Here is a 17,058-nt window from a genome sequence, read left to right as displayed (position 1 = left end):
TCCAAGCTCAGATTCTCTTGTCCTGGTAGAACAAGTCAATGTTGAAGAAGATGAGAGCACCAGTCTCTTTCATCCAATGCTGGAACAGCGTTAGATTGAAGGTCTGAAGGTCCCTGGTCTGGTCCAGGTTTCAACAGGGGACCAGCATCAGCCAGCAGTTAAATGTGGACAGCAGTGGAGGTGAAGCCCACGTCAAGGAAACAAGCCTCCTATCACTGTCCTGTGCTGAGTTTCTTTAACTCCCATCATGGGGGGGAGCAAGCAGTGGATGAGGCTGTGGTCGACATGCAGCCACCGGCCACTGTTGAAAATGAGGCACTGAGGAGTTCCTGAAGCTCATTGCACCCTTGAATGTTCTAGCAAGCAGGAAGGTTGTTTAAGAAATGTGAGGTTTGGATGAATTCATGGGTCCTGTCATGATATATGATATGATATGATATTATCGTATATTATTCATTCATTGTCTTCTGCTTATTATTATCTATATTATCTTTCTATTAAGGGTCGCGGGGGGTGGAGCCTATCCCAGCATCTACAGGGGAGAGGCGGAGTTCACCCTGTACAGGTGACCAGTCCATCACAGGGCCAACACACAGAGACAGACAACCATTCACACTCACAGTCACACCTTCGGTCAATTTAGAGTATCAATCAGCCTCGTCCCCTCTTGATGTCTTTGGACTGTGGGAGGAAGCTGGAGTACCAGAGAGAACCCACACAGACACAAGGAGAACATGCACTCGAACCGGGAACCTTCTTGCTGTGAGGCCACAGTGCTGACCACTGCACCACCACTAAAAGCAACTGAAGCCGTCCAGAGACTGAAGTGGGAGTGAGCTGCTGAAATGAGGAGCCATGAGCCTGAGCCAGCAGAGGAAGAGCCTCGCTCCTCACATGGATCACAACCAGCTATGAAAACACATTTCTTTGTGTTTCTTTGTGAATTTCTGTGGCAGTTTGTCATGTGATGATACACTCATGATGAACAAAGAATTAGCTCTTAAATATTTGCTAGGGCCTCTCTGGAAACCTCTTGATATGGAGGTTGAGGACAGCAAGATGACCTCTCATACTACAGCTGATTCAATGAGCGAAGTCCAACGCTACCTGGCTGAAAGCAACACCCCAGAACACAGGACTGTCACGGAGTGAGCCATGACGCTTGCACCAAATGCGCGCACCTAGCCACTCACGCAAGCGCATAGGCAGCTATCTGCCGGCACAATAAAAACACCAGCTGACCTACTGCTGTGAGTAGCACTTCATCTACATTCAGTTTCTGTCTTGGTTTACCTGGTTTTCACATTCCACACTACACTGTTCCCCATACAGTCTCACCAGCATGTGTTTGAGTGTGCAGGGGTGGCCAACCAGCATGTTCAACACATTTATTTTTTTTATTCATCACTCGCGTTTTCAACACGCGCCATTTTTCTAAAACATTCCCTCATCTGTTTAAACTGCAAAAACGGTGGTGTGTGTAAGTGTGCTTCGTTACCAGTACAATGTTTTATGTTTTTAGCAATCTTTACAAACACATTCAGTTTTCTGTAGACTCACCAGCACATCACACACTCCCTTCTTCCTCGGGCGAAGCCGAGGAACTGTTCCAAGGCGCAATTGTTGGGGGTTCCGCGCGCTCTGGGCGGTGCATACTGTATGCACCGTACACTGTATACACAGTACGGACCAGACTTGCTCCTGTGATTCATTCTATTTACCGTTACACTGGTGTCAGAAGTGTTCTGCGATGTCTTCAGAACGAGAAGTGAAACTCATGATCTCCAGCCTTGAGGCACTTTTGAGGGAGGGTCCCTGGAAAGTTGGTGAAAATGATCCGGAGAGTGCTGCTGCTGGTCGTCCTGACGGAGCTAGTGCGCCCCAACCTTCTGTGCTGTGGCGGGACGCGGGGCAACAGAGGCCCGCTCGCCAAGACCGGGGTGAGAGACGACAGCTTTGCACGGAGGACTTTGCATTAGGCCAGGGGCAGTGTATGGGAGAAGGTACGTGGACGGGGTCCAGTGGACAGAGGCGGGAAGTGATGCTAGACAGCGCGCCGAGGCTGTCTCAGCTGGACCGGGGAGAGAGGAACCGCTTCCGGGCTAATGAAGTTCCCAGCCGAAAGTCAACACATGGGGGCCGCCATAGGACCAGTAAACCAGCCCGTACAGCCTCACGGACAGTCTATGATTAAGCTTCATCGCTACAATGGGGAAGAGCCTGCTGACACTTTTCTTTTACAAGTTCAACTGGCTGCACAGATTAATAGATGGTCTGATGAGGAGACAGCCGGACATGTTGCTCTTTCATTAGAGGGGAAGGCATTGCAGATACTGACAGATCTGCGCCCAGCTGAGCTCCGAGATTGGTTGAAGCTTAAAGGGGCTATCCAGTGTCGATTTGACCGTCACCTTTTTGTAGATGATGCCCGAGACCGGCTAGCAAAGCGCCGTTGAGAGCTGGGAGAAAGCTTAGGTACATACGCTGCAGACCTGCGGAGTTACACTCGCCGTGGGCACCCCGATTTCACCGAGAGTGTCCAGGAGGAGCTCACTGTCCAGGCTTTCCTCTGAGGACTACAACCAGGACGGCTGCGGGAGCACATGCGGTTGTTTTCTCCCTCCACACTTGAAGCTGCACTGAAAGAAGCAGAGCGGGTGGAGCATGTCCTGTGTCCCGAAGGCTCTGGGCGGAGCAATGATATTCGTGTTAACCAAGCCAGGGGTGACGATAGTGATGTGGTCGAGGCCCGTCGTACAACAACCAACCCGCAGCGACACCGTTCCAGGAGAAGTGACGGTGAATATTACAGATGTGGGGCCCCTGGCCACATTGCTCGCTTTTGTCCTGCTCCAACACCACTAAGTCAACAGCCGGATTTAAACTAGCAGGGGATGGCATCGAGGGGGGGCTACCATCCACTGAAATTACTACCACCCCTAACACATCTATGATGCGCCTTGGCTGCTTGGGACACACTCATGGACTTTATGTGGACTGTGTCATTTGAAGGAACCCCATGTCGTGCATTGGTGGATACTGGTTCTACTATTTCCTTAATTAAGCCAGGACCTCTGCCGAGCTCCAGTGGCAAGAGTCCCAAGGGCTGGACATCCACCGACCAGAACATTACAACGGTCACTGGGGACCGGGCAAGGATGTTGGCTACTAGGATGCTGAAGGTTTCTGTGGACCACCTCCAGGTACATCACCAGTTCTGGCTTGTTAACATCCAAGATCCCTGCATTATTGGTCTTGACCTTTTGAGTGAGTGGGGGGCTGTGGTGGATGTGCCCAAAGCCACCCTACTGTTGAACACCGGTACCATAGCTCTTCACCAGTCTTATGATCCTGAGCCATGCCAAGTCGTGAAGCCGCCATCGCGGGTGCAGCCGCCAGCGCCACAGAAGGAACCGCCAGCACCGCAGAAGGAGCCACCATCAAGGGTGCAGCCGCTATCCCCGGAAACCAGTGAAGCCATCGCCGACCTCTTTGCTCGGACTTGCCAGGGACTGGGGACTGAACAGCAATGTCAATTAAAAACACTGTTGGACATGTTTGCTGATGTGTTTGCTGCCAAAGATGAGGACTGTACCCACACCAATCTTGTCCTCCATGACATAGACACTGGGGAGGCCCGTCCTGTACGCCTCCGGCCACGCCGCCTACCCCTTGCCAAGCAGCTAGCAGCACAGGAGAAGATTGAAGAGATGTTGCGAGCGGGCATCATTGAACCGTCCAACAGTCCCTGGGCAGCACCTGTGGTTCTCGTTCAGAAAAAGGACGGCACCTGGCGATTCTGTGTGGACTTCCGCAGACTTAATGAAATTACTCGCAAAGACTCGTACCCCCTGCCACGCATCGACGATGCCCTGGACTACATCTCTGGCTCATCCTGGTTCAGCTCCCTAGACCTTCGAAGCGGCTACTGGCAGGTGGAGCTGACTCCCGAAGCACGCCCCAAAACAGCTTTTTCCATTGGCCAAGGATTGTGGCAATTCAAGGTCATGCCCTTTGGCCTCTGTAATGCTCCGGCCACCTTTGAGCGGTTAATGGAGAGAGTCCTAGTTGACATCCCTCGGACCCGGTGTGTGGTCTATCTCGATGACCTGCTAGCACATGCTGCAGATTTCGAGAGTGCGCTGAAGAACTTGCAGGATGTTCTCCTGGCTGTCCGCCAAGCTGGGCTCCGCCTCAACCCCAAGAAGTGCCATCTGTTCCGGAGGCAGACCTCCTTCCTTGGTCATGTCTTTAGTGGGGAAGGAGTGTCCACCGATCCAGCAAAGGTGACTGCAGTCCAAGAGTGGCCAACCCCCAAGGACATTGCAGAGCTACGCAGTTTCCTCGGGCTAGCCTCTTATTATCGAAAATTCATCAAGGACTTTGCCTCCATTGCAAGCCCCCTCCACAAGTTGACTCAGAAAGGTCATGTGTTCCAGTGGACAGAGGAGTGTGCCGCAGCTTTCAACCATCTGCATGGCGCCCTAGTGAAGGCTCCTGTGTTGGCCTATCCAGACCCAAAGAGGACCTTTATTGCGGACACTGACGCCAGTAATGTGGGTCTCGGGGCTGTGCTTTCACAGGAGGGGGAGCATGGTGAGCAGGTTGTTGCATACTACAGTCGCTCCCTCAGCAAGCCAGAGAGGAACTATTGCGTCACCCGTCACCGAGAACTGCTGGCGGTTATCTTGGCTGTACGTCATTTCCGGCCTTACTTGTATGGCCAGAGGTTTGTGCTAAGGACTGACCATGCCTCCCTAACCTGGCTGCTGAACTTTAAAGAACCTGAAGGGCAGCTGGCCAGGTGGATAGAGAGTCTACAAGACTATGACTTTGACATCCAGCATCGAGCCGGGCGACTTCATGGTAACGCTGACGCCCTGTCTCGTAGACCATGTGAAAAGAGGTGTCGGTTCTGTCAACAAGGAGACGAGGGCCATCTGTGCACCAAGGTAGCGGCGCTGCAGTGTTTGGTGGTACCTACTGATTGAGTGACCATCGATCCTCAGCAGCTCCAGCGGGACCAGCAACAGGATCCAGTCCTCTCCCGGGTGTACTCCTGGGTGGTGGCAGGACAACGCCCAGACTGGTCAACTGTGTCTGCACTGGATCCTGAAACCAAGGCTCTACATTCACAGTGGCCCAACTTTCATCTCCAGAACGGGCAGCTCTACCGGCGTTGGAGCTCCCCTAATGGACAGCGGGAGATCTTGCAGCTCCTGGTCCCAAAATGTCTGCGGCACAAAGTCCTCCAGTCGGTCCATGGTTCGGTGGGAACTGGGCACTTCGGTGTTACTAAGACTCTATTGCGGCTGCGGCAGAGATTTTACTGGCCGGGGTGCAGGCGCGATGTTGAAATGTTTGTCCACCGGTGTGATTCTTGCACTGCACAGAAAGGCCCCACCAGTCGTTCACACGCCCCATTGCAACAGTACCAAGTGGGGGCACCCATGGAGAGAGTGGGTGTGGACATCTTGGGCCCATTTCCCATCACTGACCAAGGGAACCGATACGTCATTGTGGCTATGGATTATTTCACGAAGTGGCCCGAGGCATACGCAGTTCCAGATCAAAGTGCTGCCACAACTGCCCAGAAATTGGTGGATGAGTTTTTCTGCAGATTTGGAGTTCCAGAGGAACTCCATAGTGATCAGGGACGGAACTTCGAGGCTAAGGTGTTCCAGGAGGTGTGCCAGCGGCTGGGGGTGAAGAAGACCAGGACCACTCCATTGCACCCTCAAAGTGACGGGTTGGTTGAACGCTTCAACCGAACTCTGGCCACACAGCTCGCCATTCTCACCAGCCGTCAGCAGCGGGACTGGGATTGTCACCTCCCTCTGGTCCTTTGGGCGTACAGAACCGCTGTGCAGGAGTCTACGCGGTGTACTCCTGCTGTTATGATGTTCGGTCATGAACTGCGCACCCCGGTGGATCTGGTTTTTGGGTCCCCTCCAATGCCGGAGGTTCAAGGGGAGCCTGGACTAGACTACTTTTTCAACCTAGTTGAGCGCCTGCAGGAGGTCCATGAGCTTTCCCGGGAACACCTAACTAACGCTGGAATCCAACAGAAGAGGGCTTATGACCTCTGTAGTAAGGGACAGGACTTCACTCCCGGCTCCAAAGTGTGGGTCTATAGCCCCATCCGGAAGAAGGGACATTCCCCGAAACTCTGCAGCCACTGGGTGGGGCCTTGTACTGTCCTTGAAAGACTGTCGGATGTGGTGTATAGGGTACGACTGTTGCAAAGGGGCAGGGTGGTAGTTCTCCACAGAGATCGGCTGGCCCCTTACCAACCTTTGGCTCCCCCTGCAGTGCCCCCAGATGATGTTAATCAGTCCTCGTTGAGTCCCTCCCCTGAGACCACCAGCAGGGATCCAGTCCCGCAGCCTCGGTCTCAAAGACAGCGTAGACTTCCACAGCATTTGAGAGACTTTGTTGTGGACGGCTGGATTGCTGAGGACAGCTAATCATGCTAGGTGGGGGCAATGTAGCGTTCTTCCAATGTTATGTTGTGGAGTTTTGTATTGTGGCCATTTTGTTGTGTAGGGTCACCTTAGGCAGGTTGCCATTTTTGCATGCCTGGTCAATTTAGTTGGCGGGCCTGGGTTTTTCCGCTTCTTGTACTGGGAGTTTGGTTGACAATAAAGGAGACAGTACGGACCAGACTTGCTCCTGTGATTTACCGTTACAATACTATTTGAGCAGGGGTGTTTTTATGCATTTTGGGGAAAATATATTTTGTTATGTGTAGAGGGGATTTTGGTTATTGAAAATGATTTCAGGTGTTTATATATTCTGGTATTTTTCTGTTAGTTGTTATTTCTCATTTAGAATTTTATTTAGTAAATTGATTAATTTTGTAACTGGGCTCTTCTGTGGGGAGGAGCTGCGGGTATAAAAGCCCTGTAGAATGCTCCAGAGCGTTTTTTTTTTTTGGTGTAGACGTCGGTGTGGAAGGTACTGAGCAGTTGGCTTTAATTTAGTTTTGTGCAGGGTCATTTTTGATTTAGCCTGGCAAAGTTAAAGCTTGTTTATTTTTGCATTTTGATATTCTGTTTCACTGAGTTTAAATTCTGCATTTTGACTTTATTTTGGGACACTGTATATATTTGCACCTTTTGGAAGAAAAATTTTAGAAAAAAAAAAAGGACAAATAAAAAGTGCTATTTTTTTTAAAGAAGCGTCAAGAAGAAGAAGAAGCTCTCTTTCCTCTCCACCGCTGTCCATTCCTGCAACAAGGACCTGTTACAATACTGGAAAAATAACCAGAAAACACATCCCCACCTTTATCAGCTCACTCTGATATCTTCCATTGTCATGCTCACATCTTCATCTGTACCCCGTGAAAGAGTTTTTCTAAGGCAGGGGAACCGGTGTCAGAAGAAATCGCCTTGGAACAAAGACACTTCCAAAAATCGAGCGTTAGCGTTCGTTCTGTAAGGCCATGGTAGTCAAGCGCTATTGGCTTTCCCGTCCATCAATCAAACTGATCAATAAGCTTATCTACAGCTGCTCCGCATCAGCTGATCAAATCCCTCACTTCTGATTGCCCCCTCTCAACTTAAATGTCACCCGGCCTCAACGACCGCTCTGCTAGCTTCTGGCTATGCTGCTCTGCCTGCTGCTATCTGCTGCCATCTGCTGCCATTTCCTGTACAGTTGCTCCTGCTCGCAACTTGCTACCCTCCACCTCCCCAGCTCCACCTTGTCGTGTATACATGGCATAGTTCATTCCATGTCATGTTGCTGCTCTGTTCACGGGGGTATGTTTGCTCTTCCAGTCTTAAACTGGGAGAACCTTCCCTCATGCTGCTGGTCCCTAGTTTCATGGTGCTCATGAAAAATTCTCAGGGGACTCCTCTGAACAGAGCCGTACCACCAGTTTGTGCTAGAATAAACAATCAAGCTCATTATCATCTCTGTGTTTCTTGACGTGAATGGACCTGACAGAACTTGTGTTCCTCAATAAAAATGCAGAAATGAATCACTTTTTAGTCTTTTATTTTATATGATTCAACACTTAAGTTCACAAAATTCCATAGAGAAATTGAAAATTTCAGTTCTGAATTTTTTTATAGACAAATTTGCTCCATTTTACATAGCGACTCATTTCAGCATTTACACAAACAAATTGAACAAATGAAATTCTACAATGATGAGATGATATTTGAAGGAAAGGATGAGCGATTAAATGTTATTTCCCAGGCTGATGTTGGGTTAGCAGTATGGAAGCTTTTCCATCTTTTTTCAGTTTGTTTACCTGCAATGATTGAGAGCTCCTGCAGGGGTCGCTATTGAGTGGCCAACACAGTGTCAAAACAGTGCCGACACAGTTAGTGTAGTGTGTCAGTTCACACCTTAAGGGATCATCATCCAATCACTACCTTGCAGTCCTCATCCATGCTGAGGAGGACAGACCTGAATCCTGTCTCCCTTTAACGTCACATGGAGTTTGGTACTCTTTCAAGATGAACCTCACTTCTGACTTCCTTTGCTCAACGGTTCAAGGGGTTGGGAGTCCTCATCTATTTAATTCTAACATGGATAGAAAAGAGAACGTCTGCTGGCCCAAGGGATTCGTTTCAGCTCAGCTTCAACAACCTTTGACAACCTGAGTTCTTGGGAATCAAACATCTGTTTCATTTTAACGTCGTTGTAAAGTCTATAAAAAAGTTCATGTCAAGAAGTTCTCTTTGAATGCAGCAGAAACCTTCATCAGGAGGGTTACCAGGGTCAGGGCTCAGCAGGAATACAAACAAGAGACAATCAGGAACAACCTTCATCAGGAGGGTTACCAGGGTCAGGGCTCAGCAGGAATACAAACAAGAGACAATCAGGAACAACCTTCATCAGGAGGGTTACCAGGGTCAGAGGTCAGCAGGAATACAAACAAGAGACAATCAGGAACAACCTTCATCAGGTGGGTTACCAGGGTCAGGGGTCAGCAGGAATACAAACAAGAGACAATCAGGAACAACCTTCATCAGGAGGGTTACCAGGGTCAGGGGTCAGCAGGAATACAAACATGAGACAATCAGGAACAACCTTCATCAGGAGGGTTACCAGGGTCAGGGGTCAGCAGGAATACAAACATGAGACAATCAGGAACAACCTTCATCAGGAGGGTTACCAGGGTCTGGGGTCAGCAGGAATACAAACATGAGACAATCAGGAACAACCTTCATCAGGAGGGTTACCGGGGTCAGGGGTCAGCAGGAATACAAACCTGAGACAATCAGGAACAACCTTCATCTGGAGGGTTACCAGGGTCTGGGGTCAGCAGGAATACAAACATGAGACAATCAGGAACAACCTTCATCAGGAGGGTTACCAGGGTCAGGGGTCAGCAGGAATACAAACATGAGACAATCAGGAACAACCTTCATCAGGAGGGTTACCAGGGTCAGGGGTCAGCAGGAATACAAACATGAGACAATCAGGAACAACCTTCATCTGGAAAAGCTGAGAAAGCCTGAATCTTGAAGCTGTCTGGGGAACTGAGCCTCAGGGAATCAACCTCCGCTGGTTGGGCTCAGAAGCTGTACAGAGAAACTCAACACTCCTTTTCTGGGCAGGGAGAGACCAGCAAGGATGCACTCAAGTAGCTCGTCCTTCAGGAGACAAACTCCACATGAAGCACCTTCGAGTCCATCAGGCTGGTGTCTAGAGCCTGGAGGAAAGACATCAAAAAGACGTGGTGGGTATGAGCCTCAGCAGGAAGCAAACGCTCAGCATAGTGGGACAGTTTAAAGACACAGGAGGTCTGATGGAGGCCTCAGGCACCACCTTGCAGGAAGTCCCTCTGCACCCACATTTCAGGGAAATTGTCTTTACAAACTGCAGTGAACTTTAGATGTGCTGGTTTATAGTATTTCACTGTAACAGTTATGAATGAAACAAACTAAAAATAATCAGTATTTTGTGAAACTGTCCATCATGTCTGAAATATTTTGATGTCACTTTGGGGCCCAACATCTCCCCGAGGGCCTCCTCCAGTTGGTCTGAAGTCTGATCAAACACCAGAGAACAAAGCAAATATGACTGAATCAGTTCTGAGGAAGTTCTGGGGAGAACCTTTATTGTTGTTCTGAAGCTCTGCTTCTATGTTCCTACCTGAGAGTCTCCAGCCTCCAGTGAGGATCCTTCAGTCCAGCAGACAGCAGCTCCACTCCTGGGCCTCCTGGATGATTGAACCTCAGGTGCAGCTCTCTCAGGTGGGAGGGGTTGGAGCTCAGAGCCGAGGCCAGAGAAGTAAAACCTTCCTCTCTGATCCCACAACCTAAAAGGCTGCAGTTAAGAGAACAGAGTTAATTCACTGTTCTACCAAATCCTGGAACCTGAACCTCTCAGATGTTGATGGTCTTCACTCCAAGTTAGTGAGGTTTTTATAGTTGCTTTAGCAGTGCCAGGCTAAAGGCTGTGGTCCAACTGCACCGTCACAGTGACAGTTTCCTCAGGAACAAAGCTACCAGGCCTCAGTAATCTACTACCAGCAGGATATTCCAGAGGAACTGTTGACAAACAGCTGGATTCTGTCCATCTGCTCTCACTGCTTCCCACACCAGCAGCTGCTTTGTCAAGTTCCTCTGGTCTTCACCAACAAATGGAACACTTCCTCCTCCAGTCTTTGTTCTGACTTCTCTCTGGTGACCTGCTTTGATCAGTGAGGTTTCTGCTGTTTCACTGTCATGACAGAGTGCAGGTTGTTGAGTCCCGTCACTCACGACAGGAGTTCACCTTCTCACTACCCTCTGATAAAACGCTTCTTTCTCCATTACTATAGAATCTATCACACATTCATAGTTAAGGATGAACCACAGGAACAAGCTCCTCCTCCACTGTGTTACCATGGTGACGAGTCCCCACCCACATCAAAGAGAGACGTGTTCAACCAGAAGTGCTTGGAGCCGCTGCACGAAGCAGGCAGACACCTCTGGGTGGCTGGAGCCTTTTTATGGAGGCGGCAGCAAACGCTGCTGCTGCCTGGAAACAACTGGAAATCCAGGCTGGAGGTCAGGAAAACAACACATTGGACTCAGGCACTCGTGCTGAAGTTGACCATCACTTCTTGAGTGACGTCCCACTGCTACATGGTGACCACTGAGGGAGGTTTGGAAGGTGACTATTTATAAAGAACAGATTCACAGCAGTAGTTGACAGGCATTCCTGCTGTTGCCATAGCAACCAACCTGCCTCCGTGATGTGGCTCATCACTGTATAAGTGTCAGGTGACCTGAGGTTGGAGAAAGGGCTGGTAGCTCTGCTTCCACTGTAGGAGATCACGACGACGCTGACCGACACTTCTGAGCGTTTGAAATTCCTCCAAATGTCAGACGGCCGGTTGCTCACTGATCAGGCTTCGATCGACCCTCCAGAATAAAACTGACCTTCATGTGGCTTGAACATCGGCTCAAATCTCTTCATTAAGAACATGTTTTGTTGTCACATGACCTTTGAACCCCAAAATCTAACCAATTCATCATGAACGTTTGAGTCAAAGTAAAGAAATTGTGGGTGGAGTGGAGGCCTGCTAAGATGAGAGCTGGACTCTGACCTGAGAGTTTCCAGGTGACAGTGTGGATCCTCCAGTCCAGCACCCAGCAGCTCCACTCCTGAATCCTGCAGCAGGTTCAGGCTCAGGTCCAGTTCTCTCAGACTGGAGGACTGAGAGCTGAGAACTGAAGACAGAACTGAACAACTTCTCTCTGAGAGCTCACACTTCACCAGCCTGAAGAAGAAATGGAAACATGAGCAAACATGGCGTCAACACCAACTCATCAATGATGAAATCTGTTCTCATCTCTGGTTCAGGATCAGCTTTGATATGTGGACGTTTGGAGTTGATGCCTCATTTGCATATTTAAACAGGTTGATAGGAAACCTTCAAGAACTTTGATAGAACATTCAAATGTCATGGTGGGAAAATGACGTCATCATTGATCCTGAAGATGTCACTAAGAGGCCGTCAGTGCTGGATGATGATGTCACAGTCAAGTTGACCTTTGGGATATTAATTGTCATGATTTCATGCTCACAGACGTTTGAGAGTCTCTTGTTTCTTCAGAGTGAATCATTGACTTCTCTCTCCTCTTGCTGTCAGTCTTAATAGCAGGCGTGCCAGCACTCCATGTTTCCTGAGATCTGATCACTGGAACCACATTCAGAGGTGGTCTGGTCCACATGGGGCCACATTCTCTCAGTGGTTTGTCCACCAATGAGTCCTGGGCCCCAGTGAAGGATCAGCTGATGTCCTCTGTTGAAGCAGAAAGACCATCGCTGAGCGAACGGCGGCGTATTATGACACCGTCTGATCACGTGACAGCTCACTGAGAGAGATTCTTCTGACGGCTCTGAGGACAACATGACCTCATGGGGTTGTGTCTCAATAACAGGTCACGTTTCAGGACGTTTGGCTGCCGTGTCCACTCATTCTCTGCTCTCTGTGTCTCTCTCCCACTATCAGATCCAGGTGTGGAACCACTCATCCAGAGATCGATGAACCACTTTCTAACCCTACCATTCACATGCATCCATCTGTGCTCAGCAAACTGGCGTTCTGATGGACACGCAGAGGAGAGAGAGACATTTTCCTGCCATCGTTTTGGAGAGTCTATGTCAACACTTTGTCTCTTACAAAGACGGAGGAGGTTTCAATCAGTCGGTGGCTGTTTGGAGAATGTAAATGTGGAATAAAACACAACGGCAACACCACTGATCTGTTCAACCACCTCCTGAGGCGCCACACCTGGGCCGGCCAGGACCGCCCTCATGAACCTGAACAGAGCTTTGGTGCACTTTGTTGTGCTGTGATGCTGCAACATGCAAAGCACTGATAATTCAAACAAAAGGTAGACATTTGCCATGAACTGTTGTGTTCTTGTTTCTGTCCATTATTTTAAACCTGATTCCCTCCAGCAAACAGCAGAGATCTGGGACTCCTCCCTGAACTCTCTAGTAGCCTGGTATTCATGGCACAGTTGGACAGTTTAGTTGAAGTCTGGCAAAAAGTGACTGAATCACTTTAGAGACCCCGAATTGAATCGACTCCAATCGTTCTAAATGAATCAAAGCTGCAGTCATGAATCGTGATTCAAATCAAATCTTTGTTAAGGTGAATCATTCCAACCACATAAGATCCATCCTGGTGATGCTCAGTGGGGGAGGCAGGTTTCTGCTACTGACCTGAGAGTTTCCAGGTGACAGTGTGGATCCTCCAGTCCAGCACCCAGCAGCTCCACTCCTGAATCCTGCAGCAGGTTCAGGCTCAGGTCCAGTTGTCTCAGACTGGAGGACTGAGAGCTGAGAACTGAAGACAGAACTGAACAACTTCTCTCTGAGAGCTCACACTTCACCAGCCTGAAGAAGAAATGGAAACATGAGCAAACATGGCGTCAACACCAACTCATCAATGATGAAATCTGTTCTCATCTCTGGTTCAGGATCAGCTTTGATATGTGGACGTTTGGAGTTGATGCCTCATTTGCATATTTAAACAGGTTGATAGGGAACCTTCAAGAACTTTGATAGAACATTGAAATGTCATGGTGGGAAAATGAAGTCATCATTGATCCTGAAGATGTCACTAAGAGGCCTTCAGTGATGGATGATGATGTCACAGTCAAGTTGACCTTTGACCTTTAGGATCCGTGTCATCAGTCAGAACTGGGCAGTCCCAGTCCTGAGCAGAACCAGAAGCAGAACCACATTTCATGGTTCGAAGTCTCTCCACTGGTTGTCTTCCAGTGTGCACATTGATGGACCTGTTGTGGGCTTGTTGTTCAAGCAGTTCCTGGTCTCCACCAGCATGTCTACTGGTCTTCAGTGGATGAACCAGTGCAGCCCCTCAGCTCCTCCTAGGAGTTTAGTCACTGCTCTAAAGTGCCCACTAAAACCTCTGGTGAGGCCCCTTGAGCTGAATATATATATATGAAACTCTGAATATATATACGGAACTCTGAATATATTGAAATAAACTCTGAATATATATATGAAAATCTTAATATATTGAATGAAACTCTGAATATATATACGAAACTCTGAATATATATACAAAACTCTGAATATATATACAAAACTCTGAATATATATATAATGAATCCTGAATATATGGAGTGAAACTCTGAATATATTGAATGAAACCCTGAATATATGGAATGAAACTTTGAATATATTGAATGAAACTCTGAATATATGGAGTGAAACTCTGAATATATATATGAAACTCGACTGACGTCAGACTTCATGGCAGTGCCTGCGGGCGGCCATGTTTTCCTTCATAAAAAAGCAGAACTATTAATGGAACACTCTGCTGTGTGTCGAGTTCCGTATTTAGATCTGTATGGTTAGCTTGATATAGTTTTCAGGTGGTTCAATGAAGGTTAAACAGTGATCGTATTTAGATCTGTATGGTTCGCTTGATATAGTTTTCAGGTGGTTCAATGAAGGTTAAACAGTGATCGTATTTAGATCTGTATGGTTCGCTCGATATAGTTTTCAGGTGGTTCAATGAAGGTTAAACAGTGATCGTATTTAGATCTGTATGGTTCGCTCGATATAGTTTTCAGGTGGTTCAATGAAGGTAAAACAGTGATCGTATTTAGATCTTTATGGTTCTCTCGATGTAATTTTCAGGTGGTTCAATGAAGGTAAAACAGTGATCGTATTTAGATCTGTATGGTTCGCTTGATATAGTTTTCAGGTGGTTCAATGAAGGTAAAACAGTGATCGTATTTAGATCTGTATGGTTAGCTCGATATAGTTTTCAGGTGGTTCAATGAAGGTAAAACAGTGATCATATTTAGATCTTTATGGTTCTCTCGATGTAGTTTTCAGGTGGTTCAATGAAGGTAAAACAGTGATCGTATTTAGATCTGTATGGTTCGCTTGATATAGTTTTCAGGTGGTTCAATGAAGGTAAAACAGTGATCGTATTTAGATCTGTATGGTTCGCTCGATATAGTTTTCAGGTGGTTCAATGAAGGTAAAACAGTGATTGTATTTAGATCTGTATGGTTCGCTTGATATAGTTTTCAGGTGGTTCAATGAAGGTAAAACAGTGATCGTATTTAGATCTGTATGGTTAGCTCGATATAGTTTTCAGGTGGTTCAATGAAGGTAAAACAGTGATCATATTTAGATCTGTATGGTTCGCTTGATATAGTTTTCAGGTGGTTCAATGAAGGTAAAACAGTGATCATATTTAGATCTGTATGGTTCGCTTGATATAGTTTTCAGGTGGTTCAATGAAGGTAAAACAGTGATCATATTTAGATCTGTATGGTTCGCTTGATATAGTTTTCAGGTGGTTCAATGAACGTTAAACAGTGATCTATTTAGATCTGTATGGTTCGCTTGATATAGTTTTCAGGTGGTTCAATGAAGGTAAAACAGTGATCGTATTTAGATCTGTATGGTCCGCTTGATATAGTTTTCAGGTGGTTCAATGAAGGTAAAACAGTGATCGTATTTAGATCTGTATGGTTCGCTCGATATAGTTTTCAGGTGGTTCAATGAAGGTTAAACAGTGATCGTATTTAGATCTGTATGGTTCGCTCGATATAGTTTTCAGGTGGTTCAATGAAGGTAAAACAGTGATTGTATTTAGATCTGTATGGTTCGCTTGATATAGTTTTCAGGTGGTTCAATGAAGGTAAAACAGTGATCGTATTTAGATCTGTATGGTTCGCTTGATATAGTTTTCAGGTGGTTCAATGAAGGTAAAACAGTGATCGTATTTAGATCTGTATGGTCCGCTTGATATAGTTTTCAGGTGGTTCAATGAAGGTAAAACAGTGATCGTATTTAGATCTGTATGGTTCGCTCGATATAGTTTTCAGGTGGTTCAATGAAGGTTAAACAGTGATCGTATTTAGATCTGTATGGTTCGCTTGATATAGTTTTCAGGTGGTTCAATGAAGGTAAAACAGTGATCGTATTTAGATCTGTATGGTTCGCTTGATATAGTTTTCAGGTGGTTCAATGAAGGTAAAACAGTGATCGTATTTAGATCTGTATGGTTCGCTTGATATAGTTTTCAGGTGGTTCAATGAAGGTAAAACAGTGATCGTATTTAGATCTGTATGGTTAGCTCGATATAGTTTTCAGGTGGTTCAATGAAGGTAAAACAGTGATCGTATTTAGATCTGTATGGTTCGTTCGATATAGTTTTCAGGTGGTTCAATGAAGGTTAAACAGTGATCGTATTTAGATCTGTATGGTTCGCTTGATATAGTTTTCAGGTGGTTCAATGAAGGTTAAACAGTGATCGTATTTAGATCTGTATGGTTACCTCGATATAGTTTTCAGGTGGTTCAATGAAGGTTAAACAGTGATCGTATTTAGATCTGTATGGTTCGCTCGATATAGTTTTCAGGTGGTTCAATGAAGGTTAAACAGTGATCGTATTTAGATCTGTATGGTTACCTCGATATAGTTTTCAGGTGGATCAATGAAGGTAAAACAGTGATCGGCCGTGCGTAATGGCACTGCGCTCTGACGCGGCACTTCTCCGGGACTGGAGAAGCTGCTGCGGCTGCAGGGATTTTGTGAACTGAAAGGGTAGCTCTTCATATATTGTTCATATACAGTAAGAATCGCCCACATTCATAGACCAATGCAGGCTGAACGTAAGTTTAGTACTCAACATATTTGATGATCGGCGACACATTGTCAGCTTTGGACACGTTACTCACACAGCCGACTGTGGACAGACAGACAAATGCAAATGAGATTTGCCGAAACCTTGAATATATTGAATGAAACTGAATATATATATGAAACTCTGAATATATGGAATGAAACTCTGAATATATGGAATGAAAATCTGAATATATGGAATGAAACTGAATATATGGAATGAAACTCTGAATATATGGAATGAAAATCTGAATATATGGAATGAAACTGAATATATATATTCAGAGTTTCATATATATATTCAGAGTTTCATTCCATATATTCAGAGTTTCATATATATATTCAGAGTTTCATTCCATATATTCAAAGTTTCGAATATATATATTCAGAGTTTCGAATATATATATTCAGAGTTTCATATAT

At 46.7% G+C, this 17,058-nt stretch overlaps 1 protein-coding gene and 1 long non-coding RNA gene across 3 annotated transcripts in view; both read right to left on the bottom strand.

Annotated features, from left to right (window-relative positions):
* Nucleotides 1–7,991: 7,991 nt before the first annotated feature.
* On the bottom strand, nt 7,992–13,354 carry LOC147270870 (uncharacterized). Its single transcript, XR_015115724.1, has 4 exons — nt 13,183–13,354; nt 11,555–11,728; nt 10,114–10,287; nt 7,992–9,670 (listed from the first exon to the last, which is right to left on the bottom strand). It is a non-coding gene; the product is annotated as an uncharacterized LOC147270870 (long non-coding RNA).
* Nucleotides 13,355–16,419: 3,065 nt separating this feature from the next.
* Nucleotides 16,420–17,058, bottom strand: part of LOC147270869 (protein NLRC3-like) — a 16,479-nt gene continuing 15,840 nt past the window's right edge. Inside the window, exon 9 of one of the 2 annotated variants that reach the window (XM_086201948.1) lies at nt 16,420–16,699. In XM_086201948.1, coding sequence (XP_086058074.1) covers nt 16,684–16,699 — 16 coding nt within the window. In that variant the 3' untranslated portion in view covers nt 16,420–16,683. The remainder of the gene's footprint in view (nt 16,700–17,058) is intronic. The other variant, XM_086202036.1, reaches the window with a different exon arrangement.

The sequence above is a fragment of the Aulostomus chinensis genome, chromosome 1 (assembly GCF_037954235.1).
Source record: "Aulostomus chinensis isolate RoL2024-O1b breed Wild chromosome 1, RoL_Achi_v1.0, whole genome shotgun sequence".
In the NCBI taxonomy this organism is placed as follows: domain Eukaryota; kingdom Metazoa; phylum Chordata; class Actinopteri; order Syngnathiformes; family Aulostomidae; genus Aulostomus; species Aulostomus chinensis.
The sequence above is the reverse complement of the archived record's forward strand: the minus strand, read 5'-3'. Positions and strand labels throughout refer to the sequence as shown.